This window comes from Theropithecus gelada, chromosome 3, assembly GCF_003255815.1.
Source record: "Theropithecus gelada isolate Dixy chromosome 3, Tgel_1.0, whole genome shotgun sequence".
Lineage (NCBI taxonomy): Eukaryota > Metazoa > Chordata > Mammalia > Primates > Cercopithecidae > Theropithecus > Theropithecus gelada.
The window spans coordinates 9,392,933-9,405,355 of NC_037670.1; the positions used below are offsets into that span (position 1 = coordinate 9,392,933).

A 12,423-nucleotide genomic window follows, 5' to 3' on the forward strand; every position below is an offset into this window, starting at 1 on the left:
CCCCGCTAATTTTTTTTTTTTTTTTTTTTTTTTTTTTTGTATTTTTGGTAGAGATGGGGTTTCACCATGTTGCCCAGGCTGGTCCCAAACTCCGGAGTTCAAGCCATCCCCTTGCCTTGGCCTCCCAAAGTGCTGGGATTACAGGCATGAGCCACCATGCCTGGAAGGTCTGGGTGGTTTCTGAGGGGTCTTCCTGGTCTTTTGTACAGCTGGTGTGGCCTCCAGTGAGGGCAGGGCCCAAGACAGTACCTGGCCAGGGAACCAGGGGCTCCCAAGAAAGCAGTGAATGCTGGGACCCTCTCAGGGGAGAGAACTTTGAGTTATTTGGGTCTATTTATTTTTCACACAATGCATTTTAAAACTATTTGCTAGGCCGGGTGTGGTGGCTCACACCAGTAATCCCAGCACTTTTGGGAGGCCGAGTCGGGCAGATCACCTGAGGTCAGGAGTTCGAGACCAACCTGACCAACATGGTGAAACCCCGTCTCTACTAAAAATACCAAAGTTAGCTGGGCGTGGTGGCAGGCGCCTGTGATCCCAGCTACTCAGGAGGCTGAGACAGGAGAATCGCTTGAACCTGGGAGGCGGAGGTTGCAGTGAGCCAAGATTGCACCACAGCACTCCAGCCTGGGCAATAGAGCAAGACTGTCTCAAAAAAAATAAAAATAAAAAAGACCGGGCATGGTGGCTCACGCCTATAATCCCAGCACTTTGGGAGGCCAAGGCGGGCAGATCACGAGGTCAGGAGATCAAGACCATCCTGGCTAACACGGTGAAACCCCGTCTCTAATAAAATACAAAAAAAATTAGCCAGGTGTGGTGGCGGGCACCTGTAGTCCCAGCTACTAGGGAGGCTAAGGCAGGAGAATGGCGTGAACCTGGGAGGTGGAGCTTGCAGTGAGCCAAGATCATGCCACTCCAGTCTGGGCAACAGAGCAAGACTCCATCTCAAAAAAACAATAAAAAATAAAAATAAAAAATAAAACTATTTACTAGAGGACATTTCAACCATGCACACACTAGTAGAGAAAGTAGTTCAGCAAAAAAACTCCCAAGTCACCATCACTGATGTCATCGACTTATCAACTCTTGGCCAGTCATCTTTTATTTTTCTCTTTTCTTTTTTTGAGAAGGAGTCTCACTCTGTTGCCCAGGCTGGAGTGCAGTGGCACAATCACAGCTCACTGCAGCCTCAACCTCCCAGGCTCAAGTGATCCTCCCACCTCAGCCTCCCGAGTAGCTGAGACCACAGGCACGCACCCCTATGCCTGGCTAATTTTTTTTTTTGAAGAGACAGGGCCTCCCTGTATTGTCCAGGCTGGTCTAGAACTCCTGGGCTCAAGAGATCCTCCCACCTCAGCCTCCCAAAGTGCTGGGATTACAGGTGTGTGCCACCATGCCCAGTGTTATTTTAAAGAAAATCCCAGGCATCATATCTTGTAAAGCTTTTTTTTTTTTTTTTTTTTTTTGAGACAGAGTCTTATTCTGTCACCCAGGCTGGAGTGTAATGGCTCCATCTTGGCTCACTGCAACCTCTGCCTCCCGGGTTCAAGTGATTCTTGTGCCTCAGCCTCCCGAGTAGCTGGGATTACAGGCTCACGCCACCATGCCCAGCTAATTTTTGTATTTTTAGTAGAGAGGGGGTTTTGCCATGTTAGCCAGGCTGGTCTTGAACTCCTGACCTTAAGTGATCCTCCCATCTCAGCCTCCCAAAGTGCTGGGATTACGGGTATGAGCCACCACGCCTGGCCTAAAGCAGTTTTTCTAAGTCGTGAGTGTCCCTGTCTCCCTCTCCTGACCCCAGGGCCACCAAGTTACTGATTCCTCTGTCCTCCCAGAGATGCTCCTGGCGGTGGAAGCACATGTGGACAATTGTCTTTGTTTTCACAACTGACTTTCCAAGTGGCCTTCCTCACTCAGCCGTAGGTCTTGCAGGTTATTGCCGATAGCCACACATTTAGGGGTCCCGGGAGCTATGTGCAGGCCAGGTAGAAGATCCAGGCTCAGCCCATCTCACTGAAGCCCCTGGGGACAGCAAGAGGGTCCCTGGGATAAAGGCTTCATCTTAGTGATCTCCTAATTCCTTCCCCACGGGATCCTGGGCCTGTCAATCAAGAGGTGGAGGCCTATGGGGCGGGGACTAGGGAATGAGGAACCACCCCCACCCCTGCTCCAGCCCTGGGCGGGGGTGGGGGCTGCCCGGGGGCAGAAGTGTGCATGGCAGTGCCCTGGGAGCAGGCCAGCCTGGGAGGGCAGCGGCCCTGTCTGGGCACAGAGCGCCCGGCCACAGGTAGGAGCCCAGCCACCCCTACCTGGGGTCTGGGCAAGACCAGCAGGGACTGGGGCTAGGAGGCGATTTCTGGCAGACCTGGGTGGCTGCTGGTGCGTGGGGGGACAAGTGTGGGCCACACAGAGGAGGTGGCTTGTGTGGCCCTCTCATATCAAACATCCCGTGTACCCAGAGGGCAGAGCGCAATGGTACCACCAAGACAGCAGCTCTCGTTGCCCCCAAGAGCCTCCCACTGGGGAGGTCCAGCTGGAAACCCAGGGAGGGGACCAGAACTCTATGGAGACAGGAGGCTTGGTGAGGGGGGCTCAGGGAGGCAGCCAGAGGCAGAGGAGCTCAGGGAGGGGATGGCAGGTCAGGTCCATGGAGGGGACAGAGGCTAGGGAGGGACTTGGGCCCTGGTGAGCAGCTTGGGCTGGGAAGAATCTTCTCTCAAGGCAGGGTGGATTCTTGAGACAGGCCTGGGCAGCGATGGTAAGGGGGTGGCTGGTGACTCAGGGATGAGAGGGGCTTGCTGCGCCATGACGCCTGCGCGGGCCCCAGGGAGTGGGCTGCAGCTGTGAGCAGGGAGGAGCCCTAGGCCCTCAGCAGCCTGGGGCCAGGCAAAGCGTGAGGCTGATTCTAGAGCCAAGGCCTCGGGGGCCTAGTGACAGGACCTGTGGACCTGGGAGATGGGGGAGCAGCAGTGACCACTCGCCATCTCCCACCTGTTCCCCCTTTTTTTTGAGACAGAGTCTTGCTCTGTCACCCAGGCTGGAGTGCAGTGGCATGATCTTGGCTCACTGCAACCTCCACCTCCCGGGTTCAAGCAATTCTCCTGTCTCAGCCTCCAGAGTAGCTGGGACTACAGGCGCCCACCACCACACCCGACTAATTTTTGTATTTTTCTTTTCTTTCTTTCTTTTTTTTTTTTTTAGTAAAAACGGGGTTTCACCACATTGGCCAGGTTGGTCTCGAACTCCTGACCTCAGGTGATCTGTCCACCTCAGCCTCCCAAAGTGCTGGGATTACAGGTGTGAGCCACCGCACCCAGCGTGGTCCCCCTTTTAAAGAAAGGCAGCAGGGGCACCTATAATCCCAGCTACTCAGGAGGCTGAGGCAAGGAGCATCGTTTGAAACTGGGAGGCAGAGGTTGCAGTGAGCCGAGATCGCGCCACTGCACCCCAGCCTGGGCTACAGGGCGAGACTCCGTATCAAAAAGAAAGAAAGAAAAAAAAAGAATGAAAGAGAGAGAGCGAGAGAGAGAAAGAAACAGAGAGAGAGAAAGAAAGGCAGCAGGACAGCACGAAGACACCGTTTCACTATGGGGTTAGACGCGCGGACAGGCACCGAGCAGACGCACATGTAGCACGCTATCACGGCAAGACAGGTTCACAAGGCCTCAGACGGAGCGACAGACACCCAGGGGGCAGACAGAGGCTGCATGCAGACCCCATGCTGAGACTTGAGGGTTCAGCCACTGCAACATACAGGCCCTACACCCTCCTGCAAAGCAGAGCCACTTATGACACACAGGGCCGGGCGCGGTGACTCACTCCTGTCATCCCAGCACTTTAGGAGGCCAAGGCGGGAGGATCACTTGAGCTCAGGAGTTTGAGACTAGTCTGGGCAACATGGCAAAATTCCGTTTTTGCTGAAAAATACAAAAATTAGCTGGGCGTGGTGGTGCACGCCTGTAATCCCAGCTACTCAGGAAGGCGAGGCATGAGAATCGTTTGAACCCAGGAGGCGGAGGTTGCAGTGAGCTGAGATCGCGCTGCTGCACTCCAGCCTGGGTGACAGCAGGGCACAGTGGCTGACCTCCTCCCCTCGCGCCGCACCCCTTTCCCACCCTGGCACTCTCTCTGGGCACCTCCTTTCTGTACCAGTGGATCGGGGAATGGGAGCCACCAGGGGGTGGGGAGGGGGGTTCCTGAGCTAAGCCTGGTGCTGCGCAGGGAGGGGCTGCTTCCTGGGGTCCCTGTTCACACCCACAGTCCCCTGCCATCTCCCACACAGGCTCATTATAATCCCAGCACTTTAGGAGGCTGAGGCAGGAGGATGGCTTGAGGCCAGGAGTTTGAGACCAGCCCTGGCAACATAGCATGACCCTGTCTCTGGGGGATGGGGTTGGGGGTGAAGACAGAAACACACAAACACACACACACACACACACTTGACCCCCCAAGTGAGTTCTGGGTTTGGGGTGACATTATCTAACTGACTCCTGGTCTCCTTGGAGGTGGCTCCTGGGAGGCAGACTTGAGCAGCTCTCCTGGCAGGGGGTTGGAGGGAAAAAGCAGGGAGCTGGGGTCCACCCAGGCCTGTGGGGAGCTGTCCCAGTGGGGTCAGATCTGCCCAGACTAGGAGGCCTCGGGAGCTGGCACAGATCACAGGCTGGTCAGGGTCAGAGAAAGGTGCCCGGAAGGGAGCGGGTGGGCGGGCGGCGTCCAGGCCCGGGATGTGGTCAGGCCGTGGCCAGCTGCTTCCCAAAACCAGAATAGCCCAGGACTTACACAACCCGCACCCCAAACAATCCGCTGCTGCCTCCTCCAGCTCTCGCAGGCTTCCCAGACCCCTCGCGCCAACCCCACTCGGAGCCCACCCTTAGGCCACCCTGGCCCCCACCCCACTCGCAGCCCACCCTTAGCCCCCCACCACCCCCACCCCACTCGGAGCCCAGCCTTAGGCCCCCCCTCACCCCCACACCACTCAGATCCCACCCTTATCCCCCTCTTGCCCACACCCCACTCAGAGCCCACCCTTAGGCCCCTCTCCCCCCCACCCCACTCGGAGCCCACCCTTAGGCCCCTCTCCCCCCCGCCTCGGAGCCCACCCTTAGGCCCCTCTCCCCCTCACCCCACTCGGAGCCCAGTCTTAGGCCCCTCTCCCCCTCACCCCACTCAGAGCCCACCCTTAGGCCCCTCTCCCCACCGCCTCGGAGCCCACCCTTAGGCCCCTCTCCCCCTCACCCCACTCGGAGCCCAGTCTTAGGCTCCTCTCCCCCCGACCCCACTCAGAGCCCAGCCTTAGGACCCTCTCGCCCCCCCACTCGGAGCCCAGCCTTAGCCCCTCCTGCCGCATTACACTCTTCACCCCACTCCTAGGCTCCACCTGCTGACCTTCCAACAAACCAAGCTCGTCCCAGAACCAATGACTTAGTGTTCCCTCTCATCTCCAACTCACCCTCTTGAACTTCTGCCACCCTGGGGCCCCTCCCATCCCAGGCCTCCTCCCCTCACACCGCACCCCTTTCCGACCCTGGCACTCTCTCTGAGCACCCCCTTTCTGTACCTCCAGCAGATCAAGGAAGGGGAGCCACCAGGGGGTGGGGAGGGGGACTTCCTGAGCTAAGCCTGGGGCTGAGGAGGGGGCTGCTTCCTGGGGTCCCCGTTCACACCCACAGTCCCCTGCTGTCTCCCACCCAGGCTCATTCCACCCAAGACGGTTGCTGCTTCCCCTGATCGAGACAGAAACCCTCCCAGTTTCACAATCTCCTGTGGAAGGGACCCCCACCCCCCACCCGCCAGCCCCCACATCCCTACCCACCAAGGCTGGGGACAGGCTACTCTCCTCCCGGCTGTTTCCCAGCCATAGCCCTGGCCCTAATTGCTGTTGCCCTGTGTGTCTGAATTACAGATTTCTTTACCAACTCCCGCCCCCCACAGCCGCCCATGCCTTCAAACTTCCCAGAGCCCCCCAGCTTCAGCCCCGTGGTTGACTCCCTCTTCAGCAGTGGGACCCTGGGCCCAGAGGTGCCCCCGGCTTCCTCGGCCATGACCCACCTCTCTGGACACAGCCGTCTGCAGGTGAGCTCACCCCACCCCGTCCAACCCTATGTAGCTCACTTGAGAGCTGGTCCTGCCCTGTTCATGTCCAGGAGGTATCAGACACTCCCTGAGTGCCCGGTTTGCTGCTTGGAGATTGGAGGGGAAGAAAGACCCCATCTCTGCCCTCTGGGAGGGACCCCATGAAGCAGAACTGGACAAAACAGTCGTGAGAGAAAGCTAAGGGCGTGGAGACCCTGGAGTGGGCTCCACCAAGGGCCAGTTGCTTGTGGAAGTCTTCCTGGAGAAGGGGAGCTCCTGGGCCTCAGAGAATAGGTCAGCTTTGGACAGAAGGGACTGGCCGAGGTCAAGCCAGATGGGAGAGCAGCAGGAACAAAAGCTTCGAGGCAGAAAGCTGAGCATGGATGTTTAGGAAACTGTGAATCTACCATTTTGGTTCATGAATTCCTGAGTGCAATTCTTTTTTTTTTTTTGAGATGGAGTCTCACTCTGTCGCCTAGGCTTGAGTGCAGTGGCACGATCTCGGCTCACTGCAACCTCCACCTCCTGTGTTCAAGAGATTTCCGGGCCAGGTGCGGTGGTTCACGCCTGTAATCCCAGCACTTTGGGAGGCCAAGGCGGGTGGATCACGAGGTCAGGAGATTGAGACCACCCTGGCTAACATGGTGAAACCACGTCTCTACTAAAAATACAAAACAAAACAAAAAAATTAGCTGGGCATGCTGGCGGGCGCCTGTAGTCCCAGCTGAGGCAGGAGAATGGCGTGAACCCGGGAGGTGGAGCTTGCAGTGAGCCGAGATTGTGCCACTGCACTCCAGCCTGGGCAACAGGGCAAGACTCCTCAAAAAAAAAAAAAAAAAAAAGAGAGAGAGATTTCCAGGTTATTTTTGTGTTTTTAGTAGAGATGGGGTTTCACCATGTTGGCCAGGTTGGTCTCGAACTCCTGACCTCAGGAGTCTGCCCACCTTGGCCTCCCAAAGTGCTGGGATTACAGGTGTGAGTCACTGCGCCCAGTCCCCAGGTGCAATTCAGATGTTGCTTCCTGCTGCTTTGTTATAGGCCTTTTCCCTCCATCATCAGACTTTTTGGGTGCTAATTCTAGTTGGTTGTTGAGGAGTGTCTCTCCTCCACCAGAAAGTGAGCTCCTTACTAGAAGGGCTATGTTTTGCTCACCACTGCATTCTCTATACCTAATGCGCCTCAGGCACATAACAGCATTCAGTGAATGATTGTCCAATGAGTGAGTCAGTGACTGAATGAATGAGCCAGTGAGCAGATGAATGGGTGTTTTGGTGAATGGACAGAGGCATCTTATACAGCAGTGGAGGCACACATGGGTTGGTGGATATATGGGTGGGTGAGTGGTTGGTTGGATGGATGGGCTGGTGGATGGATACATAGATGAGTAGTTTAATGGGTCAGTGAATGGGCTGATGGGTGGTTAAGTGACTGGTAAATGTATAGATGGTGGATGGATGGATAAATGAATGGATGGATGGATGGATTATGGATGGGTTGGTGGATGAATGAAGGAAGTATATATGGTTGGATGGATTCATTAATGCCTTAATATCTGGTGGGCTGGTGGAGGGAGTGGTAGATGAGCTACTTCATAGATTGATAAATAAGTAGGTGAATGGATGGAAGATGGATGAATTAGTAGATGGACAATTGAATAGATGGGTGGGTTGGTTAGTGGATGGATCCGTGGGCAAGTTAGTGGATGGATGGATGGATGATGATTGGATGGGTGGGTTGGTTAGTGGATGGATTGGTGGACAAGTTAGTGGATGGATGGATGGATGGATGATGATTGGATGGGTGGGTTGGTTGGTGGATGGATTGGTGGACAAGTTAGTGGATGGATGGATAACTTACTTGGGAGACAAATGGATGGGCAGGAAGATTGATGCTCCACTCTTCCTGCTTTTTGCGTAGATGTACGCTACTCCCTTCTCTCATTATAATTTCCCTGCTTCCCTGTGTTTGTACGTACACCTGTGTGTGCTGGAAGGCAGGGCTCATTTCTCCTATCTCTCCCCAGGGCGCAGTCCAGCACTCAGCCAGGGCAGGGGAGGGCAGGGGAAGCCCAGATGGCTGCCAGGGGCAGCTATTTTCCCTGCTGTCTGAGTGTCTGTCTGTCCCCCCAACCAGGCTCGGAACAGCTGCCCTGGTGCCTTGGACTCCAGCGCCTTCCTGAGCTCTGATTTCCTCCTTCCTGAAGACCCCAAGCTCCGGCTCCCACCCCCTTCTGTACCCCCACCTCTGCTGCATTACCCTCCCCCTGCCAAGGTGCCAGGCTTGGAGCCCTGCCCCCCACCTCCCTTCCCTCCCATGGCGCCACCCACTGCTTTGCTGCAGGAAGAGCCTCTCTTCTCTCCCAGGTTTCCCTTCCCCACTGTCCCTCCTGCCCCAGGAGTGTCTCCGCTGCCTGCTCCTGCAGCCTTCCCACCCACCCCGCAGTCTGTCCCCAGCCCAGCCCCCACCCCCTTCCCCATAGAGCTTCTACCCTCGGGGTATTCAGAGCCTGCCTTTGGGCCTTGCTTCTCCGTGCCCAGAAGCAAGCCCCCCGCCCCATCCCCTAGGGGACAGAAAGCCAGTCCCCCTACCTTAGCCCCTGCCACTGCCAGTCCCCCCATCACTGCGGGGAGCAACAACCCCTGCCTCACACAGCTGCTCACAGCAGGTGAGACGGGAGGGCCAGCAACAGGGAGAGGAAAGCCTGGGGAGGGAGGCCAGGAGGTGGGGAGGACAGGGGGTTATGGGAGCAGAAGATGACGGTGAAGGGGCAGGTCCAGTTCAAGGGACAGAGTGGTGAGGAATGAGGGACATGGGCCCTGTACCTAAAAGGGGTGTGGACTCGGGAGGGGCAGGATAGGTTCTTGAAAGATGCCGGGGGTGGACCAGCCCCAGTGGCCTCATGGTTCCGCCCGTGCACAGCCAAGCCCGAGCAAGCCCTGGAGCCACCACTTGTATCCAGCACCCTCCTCCGGTCCCCAGGGTCCCCGGTAAGATCTCAGGCACTGGGCGGTGGGGCTGTGCCCACGGCCTTCACCCCAACTCTCCGCCCTTCTCCACCCCAGCAGGAGACAGTCCCTGAATTCTCCTGCACATTCCTTCCCCCGACCCCGGCCCCTACACCGCCCCGGCCACCTCCAGGCCCGGCCACATTGGCCCCTTCCAGACCCCTGCTTGTCCCCAAAGCGGAGCGGCTCTCACCCCCAGCGCTCAGCGGTAAAGAGAGGGGTTGCGGGGATTGGGGGAATCTACGGGAGGAGGGGAAGAGGAGGAAGAAGAAGGGGACTGGGTCTGGTGCCAGGATGAGAGGAAGGGGGTAATGGGGACTCTTTCCCCGGGGTCGGTCTTTCTGTGGGTCTGTCTGTTCCTACCACAGGCAGTGAGCGGCGGCTGTCAGGGGACCTCAGCTCCATGCCAGGCCCTGGGACTCTGAGCGTCCGCGTCTCTCCTCCGCAACCCATCCTCAGCCGGGGCCGTCCAGACAGCAACAAGGTGGGCACCATCCCCCGACCCCAAGATCGGTTTGCTACCCCCAGACCCTCCCGGGCTCCTTCCTAGGCTCACCCGACTCTCTGCTCCCCGAGACCGAGAACCGACGCATCACACACATCTCCGCGGAACAGAAGCGACGCTTTAACATCAAGCTGGGGTTTGACACCCTTCATGGGCTTGTGAGCACACTCAGTGCCCAGCCCAGCCTCAAGGTGAGCCCCGGACCCAGGCTGGCATCCCCAAAACCACGGGGCCCCTTTCTGGACACCCCCGCCCAAAACTCAATTGCAGAGGAGTGCTCCAGACACTCTTGCCTCCTCCCCTCCCAGTGCCCCAGTGGGTCCCAGGGTGCAGCCTCTAGCACCTGCCTGAGCCCCCCTGATGGCGTCTGCAGGTCAGCAAAGCTACCACACTGCAGAAGACAGCCGAGTACATCCTTATGCTACAGCAGGAGCGCGCGGGCTTGCAGGAGGAGGCCCAGCAGCTACGGGACGAGATTGAGGAGCTCAATGCCGCCATTAAGTAGGCAGGGTCCAGGCGGGTGCTGGGACCCGGGACCATGCCGCCTGACCCCCAGCTCCTGACCCCTGCCCTGCCCTCAGCCTGTGCCAGCAGCAGCTGCCCGCTACAGGGGTACCCATCACACACCAGCGTTTTGACCAGATGCGAGATATGTTTGATGACTACGTCCGAACCCGTACGCTGCACAACTGGAAATTCTGGGTGGTATCCTCCCTTGAGCCCATGGCTGGAGGGCTGCAGGGGCTGTGGCAGGGTGAGACCAGGCTGTGCCTGAGATGGGAGGCCTATCTCTCCAGGCCAGGCAGGCTCAGAGCTGCTCCCAGGTGACAAGCTCTTGTTATGCCCCTTGCTTCCATGTCATGGCCATCTTGGCCAGCAGAATTGCCCAGGGATGGGTGGCTGGGAGCAGAGAGGGAAACTGAGGGAGGAGTCCTTGAGGAAGGGGAGCCTTGGCCCTGACCTCAGGAAGCCCCGAGGGCAGTTTGGGAGAACCTGAACTCTGGAGTGACGCCTAAAGAAGACTTGGAATCCACTCCCTCATCTGGCTCAGGGATCAAGTTATTGACTGAGCCCAGGGAGGGAGCTCAGGGATGAGGGATGGTTCAGCCCAGAGTAAGGGCGGTGGAGGGGCAAGGAGGAGGGGACTGAGAGGCAGGGTGCTGGGAAGGTCTTGGCAGGACAGAAGTAGGGACTGCAAGCCAGAGGCAGTGGCTCACACCTGTCATCCCAGCACTTTGGGAGGCTGAGGCAGGTGGATCACTTGAGGCCAGGAGTTCAAGACCAGCCTGGCCAACATGGCAAAACCCCGTGTCAACTAAAAATAAAAACATTAGCCGGGCATGGTGGCATGTGCCTGTAATCCCAGCTACTCAGGAGGCTGAGGCAGGAGAATGGCTTGAACCTGGGAGGTGGAGGTTGCAGTGAGGCAAGATTGCGCCACTACACTCCAGCCTGGGCGGCAGAGTGAGACTCTGTCAAAAAAAAAAGTAGCGGCTGCAGCAGGAGTCGTTGGGGTTCAAGGTTAGACACTGTCCAGGCCCTTTCTTCCCCTGGTTTGAACTGGGCATCAGGGATCCACATGGGGTGGGGGTACCAACTGGACCACAGGCAGCTCCTTGACCTGGGCCCAGTTCAGCATCCTCATCCGGCCTCTGTTCGAGTCCTTCAACGGGATGGTGTCCACGGCAAGCGTGCACACCCTCCGCCAGACCTCACTGGCCTGGCTGGACCAGTACTGCTCTCTGCCCGCTCTCCGGCCAAGTATGTGCGCCATCTCCCTGCCTGCTAGAGGGTTCCAGCCTCCGGGGTGGAGGGAGTGTTCTGCCCTGCTTAGACCCCACATCCAGCTTGCCTTCAACACAGCCTAGGGTTGTGGCCACCCCCCATCCCCCAGATGGTTCTCTGGCCACCAGATGCCTGTAGACAGAGGTTCTAGGAGCAGGTGACAGTCTTGCCAACTAGTACGTCCCCCTATCCCTTTGGTTCCAGCATCCAAATGTAGGGCCCTGACCCCAGGAGGTGTCTCTCTCTCTCTCTCTGTCTCCCACCCAGCTGTCCTGAACTCCCTACGCCAGCTGGGCACATCTACCAGTATCCTGACCGACCCGGGCCGCATCCCTGAGCAAGCCACGCGGGCAGTCACAGAGGGCACCCTTGGCAAACCTTTATAGTCCTGCCCAGACCCTGCTGCTCACTCAGCTGCCCTGGGGGCCACTTTCCCTGGGCACGGGCTCCAGGGATCATCTCTGGGCACTCTTCATGCCCCAGGCCCTGGCTCTGCCCTTCCCTGAGGGGGGAGGGGTCGAGCTGGGTCCAGGTTTCACACTTCCCACCTCCTGGAGGCCAAGAGGAGCGGAGTCCCCGTCCCTGCTCTGCCACTGTGCTCCAGCACCATGATCTTGGGTGACTCGTCGCCCATCTTTGGACCTCTATGTTTCAATGTGCAAAATGGGGATGGGGAAGGTTCAATCAGCAGATGACCCCAGGCCTTGGCAGCTGTGACATTGGGGGCCCAGGCTGGCAACTCTGGGGGCTCAGTAGTGGGAAAACGAGGATGCTATTTCTCTGTCACCTGCACCTGCTCCCCCACAGGTGGGGCACAGACCTCTGTTCCTGAGCAGAGAAGCAGAAAAGGAGATTCCCTCTCTAGGCTCCTTCACTGCTAACCCAGAGGGGCTGCAGGATGGTTTCCCCTGGGAGAGGCCAGGAGGGCCTGATCCCAGGAGACACCAGGGCCAGAGTGACCGCAGCAGGGCAGGCATCGTGTGTGTGTGGATATGTGTGTGTGGGTTTTGTAAAGAATTCTTGACCAATAAAAGCAAAAACTGTCTGCCGGTT

General features: G+C 57.8%; 1 protein-coding gene across 5 annotated transcripts in view; it reads left to right on the plus strand.

The window, feature by feature from the left end:
- Positions 1-12,423, plus strand: part of MLXIPL (MLX interacting protein like) — a 32,681-nt gene extending 20,258 nt beyond the window's left edge. The window contains exons 8-17 of one of the 5 annotated variants that reach the window (XM_025379497.1): positions 5,906-6,075; positions 8,209-8,740; positions 8,995-9,062; positions 9,138-9,288; positions 9,449-9,564; positions 9,657-9,776; positions 9,959-10,086; positions 10,167-10,290; positions 11,217-11,346; positions 11,638-12,423. In XM_025379497.1, the coding sequence (XP_025235282.1) occupies positions 5,906-6,075; positions 8,209-8,740; positions 8,995-9,062; positions 9,138-9,288; positions 9,449-9,564; positions 9,657-9,776; positions 9,959-10,086; positions 10,167-10,290; positions 11,217-11,346; positions 11,638-11,756 (1,658 nt within the window). In that variant the 3' untranslated portion in view covers positions 11,757-12,423. The remainder of the gene's footprint in view (positions 1-5,905; positions 6,076-8,208; positions 8,741-8,994; positions 9,063-9,137; positions 9,289-9,448; positions 9,565-9,656; positions 9,777-9,958; positions 10,087-10,166; positions 10,291-11,216; positions 11,347-11,637) is intronic. The other 4 variants (XM_025379499.1, XM_025379498.1, XM_025379500.1 and 1 more) reach the window with 4 other exon arrangements.